At 42.3% G+C, this 19514-nt stretch overlaps 1 protein-coding gene across 3 annotated transcripts in view; it reads left to right on the plus strand.

Moving 5' to 3' along the window:
* The window catches only part of LOC137372328 (protein FAM117B-like), a 308596-nt gene that overhangs the window by 89185 nt on the left and 199897 nt on the right, over window positions 1-19514 (plus strand). For all 3 annotated transcript variants that reach the window (XM_068036179.1, XM_068036178.1, XM_068036177.1), the window contains exon 2: window positions 819-970. In XM_068036179.1, coding sequence (XP_067892280.1) covers window positions 819-970 — 152 coding nt within the window. The remainder of the gene's footprint in view (window positions 1-818; window positions 971-19514) is intronic.

Below are 19514 nucleotides of genomic sequence, written 5' to 3' on the forward strand. Positions count from 1 at the left end.
AGTTCCTTATTTACTCTTCACAACATATTTCCTACCTATCTTTGTGTCATCTGCAAATTTAGCTACCATGCCATCGCTCCCCTCATCTAAGTCATTGATATCAATTGTAAATAGTTGCGGCCCCAACACAGACCCCTGCGGGACTCCATTCGTCACATCCTGCCAATCAGAAAAGGACTCATTTATGCATACTCTATCTTTGTTTTCTGCCTTTGGATGTTTTATGATGTCAAACTTGCTATATTAATCCATGTTGTAAAAAAATCTTCAAATAATATATATATTAGTTCCTGATCCATTGAAGTGGGTTTTCAGTTGTTAAAAATGTACTAAAGTAATCTGTGAACTATGTGGACCTATGGGCTAGATAGAACCAAAGATTTTCTCCTTCCTGAGGCTGTTACTATCTAAATCAGACAGTGCATTCACTCCTGTTCAGTGATCCTTACTTGAAGTGCATGTGCCTGGTCCCTGAGGACAGGACCAGGCTTGGCTGTGATGCCCTTCGTCAACTAGCCTGCTGCGACTCACTCCAAGCCTCACACCTAAATAACAGCCAAATGCAAAATGCTAAAAAGGCGACCAATACCCATGGAACTGTTGCCACATCAAGGATTTATACCCTTGTGTAAGGAGGGCAAAAATAATTGCTTTTGGAACCATAGGAATATTTTGATGAAAGCCTTAAGAGTTGGAACCTCTGTCTATTTGTATGCTTCATTTTGTCTTCAAAAATATTTGTCAAAATATAAAATGTGTTGATTGCATTACTGGTTTCTGAAAATATTTCATGCAAATGTTTTCCCTCCTTTATTCAGTTGAAAGATCGCGTCAGTCTCTGGTGAGTCCCTCCAATAACATCCGTCGAACATCCTCATTGGACACGCTTGCAGCTCCCTACCTCACGGGTCAGTGGCCACGTGATGCCCACAGCCATTCTGCCCCTTGTGTGAGGGATAAAGCTACACAGGTATGTCACGGTGAACTAGTTTACTTAAAGTATGTTTTGTTTTTACACGAGGCGCAAAAGCCAGAGTAGTTTGTTTAGCCCCTCGAGCCATTTCTGCCATAACGTTAGATTGTGGCAAATTTGTACATTGACTCTTTACCTGGCTTTGCTGCATATTCCCTGATACATTACTGAACAAAAAACATCAATCTGGATCTTAAATTTCAATTGACTCAGCATCGAAAGCCTTTTTTTGGGAGAGAGTTCCAGATTTCCAGTATCCTTTGCGGGGAGAATGTGCTTCTGATTTTGTTCCTCAATGACAAAGATCTAATTTTATTATTCCTTGTTGTTCTGCTACCCCAATTAAGATAAATCTAGCCACACTATTGAATCCCATAATTTTTAAATATTTTGATTTGCTCACCCTTCAACTTTCTAACCTCAAGGGAATACAAGCCATGTTTGTGCAATCTACCATAATTTAGCACTTTAAGGCCTGGTATCATTCTTAATCTATATGTCCTTCTCCTCCTCCAAGACCAGTTTATCTTTTGAGGTTCAATACCTAAAGCTGAGAATAGTATTCCAGATTGGGTCGAACGAGGCTCACTGAAGCGTCACTTTCTTACTTTTCAATTCAAACCCCCTTGAGAGAAAGGCCAACATTCCATTAGCTGTTTTGTTTACTTTTTGTACCTGTGCACTACTTTTTACTAATTTATGTACATGAGTACTTAAATCCTTTTGCTCCTGCACGTTCCCAGTCTCTCGCCATAAAGGAAATATATCAACTTGCCTTTCTCTGATCCAAAACAGATGACCTCATAGTTCCTAGATTGAACTGCATCTGCTGTAGTGTTTACCAGTCACGCAGTCCATGTCTCTTTTGTAACTTTCTCCTTCCACCTGCACAAGTTGATGTTCCCCATAACTTCTGCAAACTTGGACATGCAACTTTCTTTCTTCATCCTTCATTAATATTTATGGCACAAACCTGAGGCCTCAGCAGAGATCTCTGAGGAAGATCACTTCTCACTTCCTGCCAATCGGATTTAACCCTCTATCCCTATTCTGTCACCTACCTCCCATCCAATTACTGGCCCATGTAATGATGTTATCTCCAATTCTGCCCCCTTTATCCACAGACACTTCCTATCCCCCATGCTGTTAACCTCAAATTCAACTAAATTATTCAGACGCAAGTAGCCAGAAATTTTGCATGTGAACATCCATAAGCAATTAATATTTTAAAATTCAGAAACATTTTCTTCAGTTACGAACGCACACTCTCACTATCAGACCAGGTGAATTTCTTTGTTTCATAGATGAACCCCAATTGACTGTGTTGTCAGTATATTTCTTAGCACCTTTGCCTCAGAAATTCATCTGATTTGTCTCCAGAACCCTTTTATGTAAGAGCCAATCAGCCACGATGGCTTTCGTCAGTGACAGACTAACTTCTTCAGTTACTTTTTTGGATATAGTTCCACCTTACTTCCCTTCTTACTATTAACTTCCTACCTTTTTTTTTAATGTCTTGCCCCCTGGTATTTGAACTCTTCAGAGTGAACCATTTTCCACATTCAATTTTGTTGGTTCCCTTTGTAGTGAAAGAGATGCAAGTGTTGAAATGAAGTCTTGCATTCAAAAAGGTAGCTGATGAATGACCAGCTGTATTGAAAGGTGCAAAGGTCTGATGTACTTGCACTGCATAATAGCCCTTTAAAGGAATTTCCAATCCAACGGAAATGTATTGCTGTCCATTTTGATTGTTTGTACATTGACTGCACAGCTTCATATGCAGCAGTAATATTTGCTGTTGTATTCACAATGGTTACTTTCAATGCTTTTCAAATTCAGTGCAAGACAAATTAAATATAGCCTAATAGCTGTCCACCGGTTATATCTTAGCAGTAGCCTCTAATCTGGAATGACTACTTTGAGGTGATAGATCTTTGGATTCGAAGCGAATCAAAGGATATGGGGATAGTGCGTGAAGGTGGATTTGAGGTAGAAGATCAGCCACGATGTTGTTGATGGGGGAGTAGATTCAAAGGGCCAAATGGCAAAGTCCAGCTCCTGTTTATGTTCTTGTGTTTCTCTTGGGATTTAAGTGAAATTGTTGCATTATGATGTCCTGAAATTACAAACCTGAAGCGAGCTAACTTCAGGTGATTCTGTGATTAAAAGTTATCTCCTGTAGCTCAACGTATAAAATTGGTGTGCTGCAAAGCAGTCATATATGTAATTCTCCTGCAAAAAAAGTTGCAAAGCTCATTATTCAATATTTGCCTCAGAATCAGCTTTCAGGAAAATTTTTGATCTTTCTTGGCCCTGAAAGGTTCCTGTGCTATGAATAAATGTCTTGGCTGGCTGCCTTGCTGTTTACTGAACATAGTTGGTTGCATAATATACCCCTGCCACAGGTTATCTTTTTGTACTGTTTACATTGCAAAGCTTTTTCCACTGGAAATTTAGTGCAGTTGGATTTGCTGGTGTCAGCGTGGCTTAGTTGGTAGTACAATTGCCTCTGTCATTGTGTGGGTTCAAACGTTGAACAGATCTTGAACATGTAATATGGGCTGACACTGTAATGCCGTACTGAGGGAGTACTGCTGCATTGCCGGGGTTGCTACCCTTTGAAAAGCTAAACCCAGAAATCCTTGGACTGCTCTGGTGCTTAAATAGACTTTAAAAATCTTGTGGTGCAATCTGGGGAAGAGTAGGAAGCTTTTCTGATGCCCTAACCAACATTTCTCATTCACCTAACTAAACTGAAAATCAGGCAGTTCATTTATTACATTTGTATACATATTGCTGTGTGCAACATGATACTGTCAATTTAACGACCACTGCACTTCACAGTAATTTGTTGTGTATGCGTGAGATTTTGAGCATGTGATGATACAAGAGAATGCAGATCTTTTCTGGTTCTCTTAGATTATAGTGTTGATTTCAGAACATTAGCTATATCGCTAAATTAAGTGCATACAAATAGCATCTGATTTCTAATTTTGATTGCTAACCTTCTCATAATTTTGAGCACAGGTTGATTCAGACCAGCATTGCTCGGTCTGTCCCATTGCCAGAGCAAAGTAGCAGTCCACAGCAACAGTTTTGGCTCTAAACATGTCTTTGTGCTGCTATATTTGTACCAGATTTAAATAGAGCAAGACAAATCCAATCCAGCCAATGAACCTCCCTCCTCCGCCTACACCCCCACCCCCCCCCCCCCCACCCAAAATCAGTCTACTCTTAACATTAACATAGTGATGGAATGTACTGTGCAATTGACAGTGTTATCAAGTGGCACTTGGCAATCGACATTTAAGAAGGACATTTATTCGACATTTAGGAAGGACAGGCAAAAAGGAAAAGGAGGTGGTGTTGTGCTGATAAGGGATGGGATCAGTACATAAGTAAGGGAGGATCTCGGATTGGCATCTGTTTGGGTGGAACTAAGAAACATTAAGGGGCAGCAGACATTGGTAGGAGTTGTTTATAGGTCACCAAACTGCAGTGGTAGAGTGGGGCATGGCATTAATCAGGAGATCAGAGAAGCATGTAGCATGGGTAATACAGTAATCATGGGTGACTTCAATCTGCACACAGACTGGATAAATCTAATGAGCACTAATGCTGTGGAGGACGAGTTTCTGGAGTGTGTTAGATGATTTTCTCGAGCAGTATGGTGAGGAACTGACCAGAGAACAGGCTATTTAAGATCTAATATTATATGATGAGAAAGGGCTAATTAAGAATCTTGTTGTAAAAGAACCTTTCGAGATGAGTGACCGTAATATCATAGGATTTTACATTGTGTTTGAAAGTGAGGTAATTCGATCTGAAAAGCCAGAGTGTTAAATTTAAACAAAGGAAACTATGAAGGTATGAGGTGCAAATTGGCTGAGGTAGATTGGGAAAATACATTAAAAGGTGTGATAGTACATAGGCAATGGATAGTCTTCAAAGAAATATGACATAGTTTACAGCAACTATACATTCCTTCAAGGCACAAAAACCCCAAAAGTAAAGGCAGTCAACTGTGGATAACAATGGAAAGTAAGGATTGTATAGATTAAAAGAAAAGGCCTATAAAGTTGCCAGAAATCATAGTAAACCTGAGGATTGAGAGGATTTTAGAATACAGCAAAGGAGGATGAAGAAACTGATGAAGAAAGGGAGAATAGAATATGAATGTAAGCTAGCAAAAAATATAAAAACGGACTGTAAAAGCTTCTATAGGTACGTAAAAAGGAATTGTTTGGCTAAGACAAATGTGGGTCCATTACAGGCAGTCAGGAGAATTTATAATGAGGAATAGAGAAATGGCAGAGAAGCTAAGTGATTACTTTGTGTCTGTCTTCACTGAGGAAGATACAAGAAATCTCCCAGAATTAGAGATCCAAGGGATTAGGGGGAATGAAGAATTGAAGGAAATTAGTATTATTAGTAAGAAGATTGCATTGGAGAAATTAATGGGGCTGAAGGTTGATAAGTCCCCAGGACCTAATATTCTACATCCCAAAGTGTTCAAAGAGGTAGCTATGGAGATAGTGGATGCATTGGTGGTCATATTCCAAAATTCTGTAGATTCTGGAGCGGTCCCTGTAGATTGGAAGGTGGAAAATGTCACTATTTAAGAAGGGAGAGAGAAAGACAAAACAGGGAATTACAGACCTGTTAGCCTTACATCATTCGTTGGGAAAATGCTAGAATTTACTCTAAAGAATGTGATAAATGGACATTTGGATACTAATGATCTGATTGGGCATAATCAACATGGATTTATGAATGGGAAATCATGTTTGATGAATCTGTTGGAGTTTTTTGTGCATGTTACTAACAGAATTGATAAAGGGGAGTCGGTGGGTGTAGTATACTTGGATTTTCAGAAGGCTTTTGATAAAGTCCCCCATAGGAGGTTGGTTAGCAAAATTAAAGCACATGGGATAGGAGGTAATATACTGGTGTGGATTGAGGATTGTTTAACAGGCAGAAAGCAGAGAGTAAGAATAAACAGGTCGTTCTCGCGTTGGCAGGCTGTGACTAGTGGGGTACCGCAGGGATCAGTGCTTGGGCCCCAGCTGTTCACTATGATATGGATGTGGGGACCAAATGCAGTATTTCCAAGTTCGTGGATGACAGAAAACTAGGTGGGAATGTGTGTTGTGAGGACGATGCAAAGCAGCTTCAAATAAATTTGGACAGACTTGGTGAGTGGGCAAGAACGTGGCAGATGGAATATCATGTGGAAAAATGAGATTATCCACTTTGGTAGGAGGAATAGATGTGCAGAGTATTTTTTAAATGGTAAGAGATTAGAAAGTGTAGATGTACAAAGGGACCTGGGAATCAATACTTCTAATAGTTAATTTTAAGTGCCAGAAATGACGTTTGGCAGTAATTAAATCTCGTCATATTGTAAAAAGACTGCTTCGACTGGAATGGACAAGACTTGGTTTCAAGGTTAATTCTTAGCTATTGCACAGGCACAGCAATTTCACACCATTCAATGCATGTCAATGGTGAGGTGAGCAATGAGATGCCATTTTCGCAAAGCTAGTGAGAGTGGTACAATTCAGAGAGCAACTTCTGCTTTTTACCTGAAGTTGCTGTACAATTTGCATGTAATGGTGAGCTCCATTAGCCTCTGTTACTTGGATAGCAAATTATGCCCCATTGTATTCATGCAGGCTATATATTGTGCTCCAATAATCATTATCACATTTGTTTTCACACAAGTTGTTTCAGTTCACAAAAAGAATCAGTTAGTTGCCTATAATTGTTTTTAAAGCAACTGACAAGATTTGCAAACTTGGCATTTTAAAAAAAATGCCAGGAGTTGCATGATTCACACAACTCATCTTGCAGTATATACTGTCATGAAAACCCCACCTGCCAAGAATGAGGCATATTAATTTTGTCATATGAAACATTTATTTTAACTTGTTGCTGGACTAAATAGATGACTTGTTTAAAGAGATCACAGGAGTGGCTGGAAACATTTGCATTCCAAGAGACAGTTGCCTGGAGAAGACAATGGAACTGCTCCCTGATCCAATTACCCAAATGGAGTTTTATCACTAGACATTGAATGTGTAAAAAGCCAGCAATGCATTTTACCTCCCCCCACTGAGGGTATTTGCTAAGACGGAGAATCCACAAAAACACAAGTGAGTTGGTTTTAAAAAAAAAAGCTGTTCACATGACTAACCTGCTGGCCCAGGTTTGGTTTTGAATTGTGTTCCCAGAACTGTTTGAGTCATACTGCAATTTAAAGACAACAGAGAAGGAAGGGCTCTCGCTCTCTCGGCACGCTCTCTCTTGCACTATCATGCAAAGACAGGGACCCATGGAAAGAAACTAAGCCTCAAGACCGAAAACCATCAAAACAAGTTTGAAACTGCACAGGGCCCCAACGAGATGACAAAATTGAACTGCAACCAAAGACTTTACTTCAAACTCAAAAGACAGTAAATGAACTCCAGCTATTGCTTCAAACCTTTCCGCATGATTCTTTCTCCTTTTCTGTCTCTATCTGCGCATGTTTTTATTGCATATGCATACTAGCGTGGTCACGTCGCATATTGTTAGTTTTAACCGAATTAGAGTTCTAAGGTTAATAAACTTACACCTTTCTTCTTTAAATCTAAGAAAAACGGTCTGGTTGATTTCTTTGCCATTACAGTTGGAGAGCAGTGAACAAGGATTCACTGAGGGGAAGCTAAAAACATGGTGTTTTAAAAATTCAACCCTGTTACAGTCAAACCTGGAAAAGGCTGAGAGGGAACTCTAGACCCCATTCTCACCTGGTCATAATACTAATGCTTAAGCCCAGCCTTCCTGAATAACTTCTGGCTTCCAAAGGAATGATGTTTGAATCCTTCCTCCTACACCAACCCTCGAGTCACATCTTTAGACACCTAATAGGTTTGTTCTTATTTACTGTAACGCATGCATGAATTGTAATCCTGAGATTTCTAAACTCAACTCTTCCTGCCTTATTTACTCGCTGTTGAAACTGACCTTGCAAGACTTTGAATTTGGTCTTTTTTAATGTTGCTTCCCATGTTAACCACAATCTCTAGCTGCTCCCTCCTATTCAAAGAGTTATGTTGTGTACCCTTGCAGCTGGGAGACAGCATATCTCACAGACCTGTCGGTTGAAACTGCTGAAAAGTGTATACATCCCTTTTAATTATAAGAAAGTGACTCCTGACAATGCAGAACATGTGCAAAGCGATCGTGGACGTCATCAATGCGTGCGAACATTTGCCAGCCTGCCAGTATGAATACGTGCATGATGTCCGCATGCAATAACATCACCATCCCTCAATAGCTGTCTCCATTCACCCGAACAGTACCCCGCTGTCTCCCACTATCCCTGCTTCAATCGCTGCTTCACCCGCTTGATCCCAGCCACGCTGCTGCCTTCCCTAAGCCACTCGTTTCCCCCCCCCACCCTGCTGAGCACTCGCTGCTGCCCCACTAGCCATTCTACCTCTCGGCCACTCGCTCTAGGCCTCCCAGCATCCCCCCCGCCCCCACTCTCAGCTATTCGCTGCTGCCCTCAATGCTTTCACCCCCCAGCTGCTTCCCCCATCTTAGCCGCTCGCTCCAGACCTCGCCACTGCTCCCTCCCACTCCCCTGGGCTGATCGTTCCCAGCTTCTTGCTCTCCCTGCACCCGCGAGCGGCCAGAGAGCAGGGGTGGGGGTGGGTATGGAGCGGGCGGAGGCGGGGGGGAGGGTGCGGGGGTGTTGGGGGAGAGAATGCAAGGCTGGAGCAAGTGGCTAAGGGAAGGCAGCGGCAAACCGAAGCACAATGGCAGGAGGGAGTGGGGGACTGTTGGGGGCGGGTTGGAGGCGGTGATGGCAGCCATTGAGGGGATTTTCGGTTTGAATTTGTTTTTTATGATAAATTGAGCAGCGCCATCTTTAATCCTGGCAACGACCTGAAAGGTAGCAGACAGTGACGTTTCAGTGGAAGAGGCGGCATTTGCGCATGAGCTAGTACTGCCCCACCTAGTAGTTGTGTTGTCAGCGAACGCAGCCTAATTATAAAGCTCTGTACAAATACTACTTTCCTTTCAGTCTCCACATCTCTTTCCTTCCCTCAGCCCTTTGCTCTGGAGTACCTGTCTATGTGACACTGTCATTGTTTGTATCTGAGGTACTATGGACCTGTTAAGCCATGTTGGAAGCTCAGGGGTTCCGTCTACTTTGAACTCCTGTCTCTTGCTGTTGCCCCTGCAAGTGGTCACTCACTTGTCGCCTCACTTCACTGTTCATTGTGTCTCAATCTGCGGGGTGACCACTGTTTGAAAATCCTTTCCATCCTGTATGTTACACAGTGTAAACAGTTATTCCTTGAGTGCAGAATTCTGCTCAAGAGTTGTACTCCACTGCTGTTTGATTCAAGACTTTCCTCTAGATTATCTTTTTTGATCGAGGATGGTCCATATCCTGTAGTGTTGCATATCCTATCACAAGCTGTTCTATGATCTCCATCTTTCTTTCTGTGCTGGTCCCTTTTTAAAATTGGATTGTAGAATAATTAACAGTGCAAAGGCCCTGTATACTTCTGAGGGGTAGAAAAATTAAATCTAGTGCTGTGTTTGCCAACATTTTTCTTGATTTTTGTATGCCCCTTATTTTAAAAAGAAATACAAATGAGAATCTCTCATTGGAAACTGACTTTACGTAACTATTGCTTTTTAGAATTTTTAATATTGGTATTTACTTTACCATAAAATTTACTTGCTGAAACAATGGCAGCACAGTGGCGCAGTGGTTAGCACTGCGGCCTCACAGCTCCAGCGACCCGGGTTCAATTCTGGGTACTGTGTGGAGTTTGCAAGTTCTCCCTGTGTCTGCGTGGGTTTTCGTCGGGTGCTCTGGTTTCCTCCCACAGCCAAAGACTTGCAGGTTGGTAGGTAGATTCGCCATTATAAATGGCCCCAAGTATAGGTAGGTGGGAGGGAAATATAGGGACAGGTGAGGATGTGGTAGGAATATGGGATTCGTGTAGGATTAGTATAAATGGGTGGTTGTTGGTCGGCACAGACTCGGTGGGCCGAAGGGCCTGTTTCAGTGCTGTATCAATAAATAAATAAATGGATTCAATGCAGACTCGCAGTTTAATTAGTTGTATTCAGTGGTCCACAGGTGTTTATAGAACAACAAAGTTCTGTGCAAACTTTTGCACCTGGGTGCAGATATGTCATGTACACATGCTGGTTGTCTGAACTGGATGTTATTGCTGTGTATCTTGAACAGGATGTTTCTCTGCTTTTGTTTTTTATATAGTTTTGCCCGTGGCAATGTCATCAAGTACTTGCCTTTTCGAGCATGGATTACTGAATGGAACAGTTGCAGTGTCAAGTTCCTCTTGTATGTTCCTGCTTGACTGTGTTCAATCCAAGCCCAGCACTATGTCCATGTGGCATCATCTTTTTGCCACACAAGCGGCAGGATGTGGATTTGTGCCTGCCATATCCAACATGTTGAATTCATAATTACAGCTTTGCCAGCAAAAATGCAAAGTGGAGGCCAGATGCTTCTGTAAGGAGAGAAGGATATTCAGAATGAGTTATTTGGACTGCTTTTGAATTGTTCCATACAGTTGTCAAAAAGATAATTTACTCTCTTTTTGTCCATGGAACAATCAAGAAACTGATCTTGAGTTCCCTCGCTTCTCACCTCACCTCATTCTGGAAGGAGTGATTGAAGGTACAAATATATAAGGGAGAAATCACATCAGAACACAATGAGCCTTGCTCCCGTGACTTCTAATGAGTTCAGTTAGGCTTGACCGTATTTGCTCAGTCAAAAAGCAAAAAGCTACAGTTCTAATACAGTCTTCTCACCCAAAACATTAAATCACCTGTTCTCTCCACAGATGCTGCCTGCCCTGAGTGTTCCCAGCGTTTTCTATTTTTGTTTTTGCTAAGCAATCTCTAATGGAAGTGTGTGGATCAAGCTCGGCTGTAGTGCATTCATCAGAAAAAACACAGCGACTCCCTGATGCTTTCACTGGACCCTGATCTCTGCTCCATGCCTGACCAGTGCAACTTTTCCCCCCTCTATCACTATTGAGGATACGAGTAACATCCCAGTTTTAGCTGTAAGTCAGGAAATGGAAGGGAGGGAGAAACTCAAGAAAATTACAATCACCTGGGAAGTGGTACTAAACAAATTGCGGGCTGACAAGTCCCCGTGTCCTGATGGACTTCATCCTATGGTGTTAAAAGAAGTGGCTAGTGAGGTAATTGTTGCGTTAGTTTTAATTTTCCAAAATACCCTAGATTCGGGGAAGGTTCCGTTAGATTGGAAAATCGCGAATATAACTCCTTTATTGGAAAAGGGAGGGAGACAGAAAGCGGGAAACTACAGGCCAGTTAGATTAACATCTGTCTTGGGGAAAATGTTGGAAGCTATTATTAAAGACATTGTAGCAGGACATTTAGAAAAATTCAAAGTAATCAGGCAGAGTCAACATGGTTTTGTGAAAGAGAAATCATTTAAAACCAATTTATTGGAGTTCTTTTGAAGGAGTTACATGTGCTGAAGATGAAGGAGAACCAGTGGATGTGTTGTACTTAGATTTTCAGAAGGCATTTGGTAAGGTGGTACATCAAAGGTTATGGCAGAAAATAAAAGGTCATGGTGTAGGGGGTAACATTGGCATGGATGTAAGATTGGCTAGCTAACAGGAAATGGAGGCAAAATACTGCGGATGCTGGAAATCTGAAATAAAAACAAGAAATGCTGGAACAGGAAATGGAGAGTAGGCATAAATGGGTCATTTTCTGGTTGGCAAGATGTAACGAGTGGTGTGCCACAGGGAACTGTGCTGGGGCCTCAACTTTTTACAGTTTATATAAATGACTTAGATGAAGGGACTGAAGGTATGATTACTAAATTTGCTGATGACACAAAGATAGGTAGGAAAGTAATTTGTGAAGACGACATAAGGGGGCTACAAAGGGATATAGATAGGTTATGTGACTGCGCAAAGACCTGGCAAATGGAGTATAATGTGCGAAAGTGTGAACTTGTCTACTTTGGCAGGAAGAATAAATAAAGAAGCATATTATCTTTATGGTGAGAGATTGCAGAATTCTGAGATGCAGTGGCATCTCTGTGTCCTAGTGCATGAATTGCAAAAGGTTAGTATGCAGGTACAGCACGTAATTAGGAAAGCTAATAGAATGTTATCGTTTATCGCAAGGGGAATTGAATACAAAAGTAGGGAGGTTATGTTTCAGCTATACAGGGCATTGGATGAGACCACCTCATTGCACTATGTGCAATACTGGTCTCCTTATTGAAGGAAGGATGTAAATGCGTTGTAGGCAGTACAAAGACGGTTTTCTAGACTAATACCTGGAATGGGCAGGCTGTCTTACGGGGAAAGATTGGACAGGCTAGGTTTGTATCTGCTGGAATTTAGAAGAGTAAGAGGCGGCTTGATTGAAACATATAAGATCCTGAGGGGTCTTGATAGGGTGGATGTGGAAAGGATGTTTTTCCTCATGGGAGAATTTCGAAATAGGGGGCCACTGTTTAAAAATAAGGGGTCACCCATTTAAGACAGTGATGAGAAATTTTTTTCTCTGAAGGTCATGAGTCTTTGGAATTCTCTTCCTCAAACGACGGTGGAAGCAGTCTTTGATTATTTTTAAGGCCGAGGTAGATAGATTTTTGATAAGCAAAGGGGTGGAAGGTTATCGGCGGTAGGTGGAAATGTGGAATAATCAGTTCAGCCATGAACTTATTGAATGGCGGAGCAGGCTCGAAGGGCCCTGTGGCCTACTCCTGCTCTTAATTCATATTTTCGTATGTTCAGGCTTCCTCCCGATCATACACTTCTGCCCTCCAACTCTGTCTTTTCACATATCCTATCCTTCCAAGCCCTTACAGGTGATGACAAAATCTTCTTCAGACTTGGCATGACACTTCGGAGCTCTGTTACTAAGCCCCTCTGCCCAGGTATTTCTCTGCACATTTAAAATTCTTTTCATGACCTAATTTTCCAAACATGCATTCTTATCTCTTCTAATTCCTCTATTACTGCTTGCTGTCATTTTCTGTTCAGAAGCACCTTGTGTTATTTTATTGTGTAAAGGTAGTGTGTATATACAAGTTATGTGAAATGAAATTGCTTTTGGAGATAATGAAACAAATGGGGTTTGAACTGTGTGGAGATTGTGCACCTCTGGATTTGGATTGACTGAGCAGCCAGGAAAGTTCATTAAGTTGGGGCTAGAAGTACATCGGTACAAGTATGAACATAAAAACTTCAGTTTCACTGACATTGTGCTGAAGGAAATTTTGACTCATCAAGGATCCGATCCTGATCATATTATTGCCAGTAGAAAGAACAGCCATGGTAATTTGAATTTAGTGTATATCAGGAAGCTAACCTCATTTGTGGATGACGTGACGAAGGTGTAGAATCTAAATGAAGAGGAGGAGGAAACAGAGGCTGGAACTGAGTGGGATACCAGAGGTGAGCATACAGCCATGAGGGGCAAATCTATTTGTGGTGATTTAGTGACTACATGAAGGATGGGTACTGGAACCATGAGAGTACAGTGTCTTGGAGATGGACGAACAGTAGAGGCAGAGTGGTTAAGTCGATATATAGTAAGCGCCACATTGTAGTCATACAGAGATCTTTTGTGAGTTTGTTGTTGTGGGCAGATTGGAAACTTAATCGGAGCTACTTAAACAAGCAGTGAGCATGGTAAGTCTTTGAGTGGCAACAGCCCATTTAATGACTTTGAGGAATGTGAGGTTGGCGATTTTCTGTAGCAGTATGTTTCTGGTCCAACGAGAAAGGAGGCACTGCTAGACCTGGTTCTTCGGAATGAGGTGGGCCAAGTGGGATCAAGTATCAGTAGGAGATCATTTAGGAGACAATGATCATTATATCAAGGTTTAGGCTGACTATGGAAAAGGACAAAGAACAATCCAGAGTAAGAATAATTAACTGGGGGAAAGCCAACTTCAATGGGCTAAGAATGGAGCTGAGTGAATAAATTGGATTTGAAGATTGGCAGGAAAAGCGGTAGCTGAACAATGGGCTACCTTCAAAGAAGAGCTAGTTCGGGCACAAGGTATGTTCCCTTGAAGGGGAAAGGTCGGGTAAATGAATCCAGAGCCCTCTGGATGACAAAAGAGGTAGAGATTAAGATAAAGAAGAAAAGGTGTGCTTGTGCCAGGTCGAAAATACTATTGAGAACCAGGCTGAAGAAAGAAGGTCCAGAGGGGAAGTGAAAAAGCAAATAAGAGAAGCAAAGAATATGAAAGAGATTGGCAGCTAACAGTAAAGGGAATCTCAAAGTTTTCTAAAGACATATAAATATAAAAGGGTGGTAAAAGGAGGGGTTGGACCGATTTATGGAAAGATGTAGGAGCAACAGGGTGGTGGTGATAGGAGATTTTAATTTTCCCAACATTGACTGGGATTCACTTAATGTTAGAGGTCTAGATGGAGCAGAATTTGTAAGGAGCATTCAGGAGGGTTTTCTAGAGCAGTATGTAAATAGTCCAACTTGGGAAGGGGCCATACTGGACCTGGTGTTGGGGAATGAGCCCGGCCAGGTGGTTGAAGTTTCAGTAGGGGACTACTTTGGGAATAGTGATCACAATTCCGTAAGTTTTAGAATACTCATGGACAAAGACGAGAGTGGTCCTAAAGGAAGAGTGCTAAATTGGGGGAAGGCCAACTATACCAAAATTTGGCAGGAGCTGTGGAATGTAGATTGGGAGCAGCTGTTTGAAGGTAAATCCACATGTGATATGTGGGAGGCTTTTAAAGAGAGGTTGATTAGCGTGCAGGAGAGACATGTTCCTGTGAAAATGAGGGATAGAAATGGCAAGATTAGGGAACCATGGATGACAGGTGAAATTGTGAGACTAGCTAAGAGGAAAAAGGAAGCATACATAAGGTCTAGGCGGCTGAAGAAAGACGAAGCTTTGAAAGAATATCGGGATTGTAGGCGCAATCTGAAACGAGGAATTAAGAGCGCTAAAAGGGGTCATGAAATATCTTTAGCAAACAGGGTTAAGGAAAATCCCAAAGCCTTTTATTCATATATAAGGAGCAAGAGGGTAACTAGAGAAAGGATTGGCCCACTCAAGGACAAAGGAGGAAAGTTATGCGTGGAGTCAGAGAAAATGGGTGAGATTCTAAACGAGTACTTTGCATCGGTATTCACCGAGGAGAGGGACATGACGGATGTTGAGGTTAGGGACAGATGTTTGATTACTCTAGGTCAAGTCGGCATAAGGAGGGAGGAAGTGTTGGGTATTCTAAAAGGCATTAAGGTGGACAAGTCCCCAGGTCCGGATGGGATCTATCCCAGGTTACTGTGAGAAGCGAGAGAGGAAATAGCTGGGGCCTTAACAGATATCTTTGCAACATCCTTAAACACTGGTGAGGTCCCGGAGGACTGGAGAATTGCTAATGTTGTTCCCTTGTTTAAGAAGGGTAGCAGGGATAATCCAGGTAATTATAGACCGGTGAGCCTGACGTCAGTGGTAGGGAAGCTGCTGGAGAAGATACTGAGGGATAGGATCTATTCCCATTTGGAAGAAAATGGGCTTATCAGTGATAGGCAACATAGTTTTGTGCAGGGAAGGTCATGTCTTACCAACTTAATAGAATTCTTTGAGGAAGTGACAAAGTTGATTGATGAGGGAAGGGCTGTAGATGTCATATACATGGACTTCAGTAAGGCGTTTGACAAGGTTCCCCATGGTATGCTGATGGAGAAAGTGAAGGCGCATGGGGTCAAAGGTGTACTAGCTAGATGGATAAAGAACTGGCTGGGCAACAGGAGACCGAGAGTAGCAGTGGAAGGGAGTTTCTCAAAATGGAGACGTGTGACCAGTGGTGTTCCACAGGGATCCGTGCTGGGACCACTGTTGTTTGTGATATACATAAATGATTTGGAGGAAAGTATAGGCGGTCTGATTAGCAAGTTTGCAGACGACACTAAGATTGGTGGAGTAGCAGATAGTGAAGGGGACTTTCAGAGAATACAGCAGAATATAGATAGATTGGAGAGTTGGGCAGAGAAATGGCAGATGGAGTTCAATCAGGGCAAATGCGAGGTGATGCATTTTGGAAGATCCAATTCAAGAGTGAACTATACAGTAAATGGAAAAGTCCTGGGGAAAATTGATGTACAGAGAGATTTGGGTGTTCAGGTCCATTGTTCCCTGAAGGTGGCAACGCAGGTCAATAGAGTGGTCAAGAAGGCATACGGCATGCTTTCCTTCATCGGACGGGGTATTGAGTACAAGAGTTGGCAGGTCATGTTACAGTTGTATAGGACTTTGGTTCGGCCTCATTTGGAATACTGCGTGCAGTTCTGGTCGCCACATTACCAAAAGGACGTGGATGCTTTGGAGAGGGTGCAGAAGAGGTTCACCAGGATGTTGCCTGGTATGGAGGGCGCTAGCTATGAAGAGAGATTGAGTAGATTAGGATTATTTTCATTAGAAAGACGGAGGTTGAGGGGGGACCTGATTGAGGTGTACAAAATCATGAGAGGTATAGACAGGTTGGATAGCAAGAAGCTTTTTCCCCAGAGTGGGGGATTCAATTACTCGGGGACACGAGTTCAAAGTGAAAGGGGAAAAGTTTAGTGGGGATATGTGTGGAAAGTTCTTTACGCAGAGGGTGGTGGGTGCCTGGAACGCGTTGCCAGCGGAGGTGGTAGACGCGGGCACGATAGCGTCTTTTAAGATGTATCTAGACAGATACATGAATGGGCAGGAAGTAAAGAGATACAGACCCTTAGAAAATAGGCGACATGTTTAGATAGAGGATCTGGATCGGCGTAGGCTTGGAGGGCCGAAGGGCCTATTCCTGTGCTGTAATTTTCTTTGTTCTTTGTTCTTTGATTACGGACCATAAAGGGGATTTACGTATGGAGGCAGAGGGCACAGCTGAGATATTAAATGAATACTTTGCATCTGTCTTTACAATACTTTGCCAAGGAAAAAGATGCAACCCCAGGAGGAGGTAAGTCAGACACTAGAAGGGTTAAAAATTGATGAAATGGACGTGTTAGATAGGCTGCCTGTACTTAAAGTGGATAAAACACCAGGACTGGATGAGATGCATCCAAGGATACTGAGGGAAGTGAGGGTGGAAATCGCAGAGGCACTGGCCATAATTTTCCAGTTTGCCTTAGACTCGAGGGTGATGCCAGAGGACTGGAGAATTGAAATCGTTACACCCTTGTTCAAAAAAGGGTGTAAAGATAAGCCCAGCAACTACAGGCCAGTCAGTTTAACTGCAGTAGTGGGTAAACTTCCCGAAAGAATAATTCGGGACAAAATCAATAGTCACATGGAAAAATGTACGTTAATTAAAGAAAGCCTGCATGGATTTCTTAAGGCAAATTCATGTTTAACTAACTTGCTGGAATTTTTTGAGGTAACAGAGGGTTGATCAGGGCAACGCAGTTGATGTGGTTTACATGGACTTGCAAAAGTCGTGTTAAACAGTGCCGCACAACAGGCTTGTGAGCAAAGTTATAGCTCATGGAATAAAAGATGGCTACATGGATACGGAATTGGCTGAGTGACAGGAAACAAAGAGTAGTGGTTAATGATTGTTTTTCGGGCTGGAGGAAGGTTTGTCGTGGAGTTCCCCAGGGATCAGTCTTGGGACCCTTGCTTTTCCTGATTGATATTAATGACCTGGACCTTGGTGTACAGGGCACAATTTCAAAGTTTGCAGATGATACGAAACTTGAAAGCATTGTGAACTTCGAGGAGGATAGTAAAAAACTGCAAAAGAACATAGACAAGTTGGTGGAATGCACAGATAGGTGGCAGATAAAGTTCAATGCAGAGAAATGTGAAGTGATTCATTGTGCGAGGAAGACATGGAGAGACAATAACGAATAAAGGTTGCAATTCTAAAGTGGGGGGCCATGAGCACAGGGACCTGAGTGTATATGTGCATAAATCATTGAAGGTGGCAGGACAGGTTGAGAGAGTGGTTAATAAAACATACAATATTCTGAGCTTTATTAATAGGGGAATAGAGTACAAGAGCAAGGAAGTTATGTTGAACTTATATAAGACACTAGTTCGGCCTCAGCTGGAGTATTGCATCCAGTTCTGGGCACCACACTTTAGGAAAGATGTGAGGGTATTGGAGAGAGTACAGAAAAGATTCACGAGAATGGCTCCAGGGATGAGGAATTTCAGTTATGAAGATAGATTGGACAAGTTAGTTCATTGGAGAAGAGAAGGCTGAGGGGTGATTTGATAGAGGTATTCAAAATCATGAGGGGGCTGGACAGAGTAGATAGAGAGAAATCGTTCCCACTTGTGAAAATTGGTGATGTCGAGGAGGACAGCCTTAGATTACAGGATGATATAGATGGGCAGAGCAGTGGCAAATGGAATTTAATCCTGAGAAGTATGAGGTGATGCATTTTGGGAGGACTAACAAGGCAAGGGAATATACAATGGATGGTCGGACCCTAGGAAGTACAGAAGGGTGTACTTGGGTGTACTTGTCCATAGATCACTGAAGGCAGCAGCACAAGTAGATAAGGTGGTTAGAAAGGCAGAAGGGATACTTGCATTTATTAGCCGGGGCATAGTATATAAGAGCAGGGAGGTTATGATGGAGCTGTATAAAACGCTAGTCAGGCCACAGCTGGAGTACTGTGTACAGTTCTGGTTGCCACACTATAGGAAGGATGTGATAGCATTGGAGAGGGTGCAGAGGAGATTCACCAGGATGTTGCCTGGGCTGGAGCATTTCAGCTATGAAGAGAGACTGGATAGGCTAGGGTTGTTTTCCTTAGAGCAGCGAAGGCTGAGGGGGGGCCTGATTGAGGTATACAAAATTATGAGGGGCATAGATAGTAAGAAACGTTTACCATTAGCGGAGGTGTCAAAAACCAGGGGCCATAGATTTAAGGTAAGGGGCAGGAGGTTTAGAGGGGATTTGAGGAAAAATTGGAATGTGGAACACACTACCTGAAGAGGTGATAGAGGCAGGTTCGATTAAAAGCATTTAAAAGGGAATTAGACAGTTATATGAAAAGGAAGAATGTGTAGGGTTATGGGGCAAAGACAGGGAGCGGCACTAAGTGAATTGGTCTTTCGGAGAATCAGTGTGGACACGATGGTCCGAATGGCTTCTTTCTACGCTGAACAATTCTCTGGTTGGCTGCAACAGGAAATAAATGATGGGTGTGGTGACTGCTTTGAATGGACTATTGACAGTTTAAGATGATGAGAGGAGGTAAATTTTAATGCATCAAGATCAATAATTGGAGAGTTTGTAAAGATTTACATGGAATTACCAGTGTTAACGGAGAACCAGCTTAATATCATGCCTTGCACCTGTCACGAACTTTGCACAGCTTGGTTACCTTCAACCGTCCTCGCTCCCACTGTGCTAGAGAGGTTGTGGAGGTGTCAGCAGCCTTTGGCTTATTTGTGGAATATTTTCTTGGTTCAGCCAAATGGGACAGCCACAAGTCTCTGAAATCACAATACCATTTAATCTAA

Source organism: Heterodontus francisci, chromosome 7 (assembly GCF_036365525.1).
Source record: "Heterodontus francisci isolate sHetFra1 chromosome 7, sHetFra1.hap1, whole genome shotgun sequence".
In the NCBI taxonomy this organism is placed as follows: Eukaryota; Metazoa; Chordata; class Chondrichthyes; order Heterodontiformes; family Heterodontidae; genus Heterodontus; species Heterodontus francisci.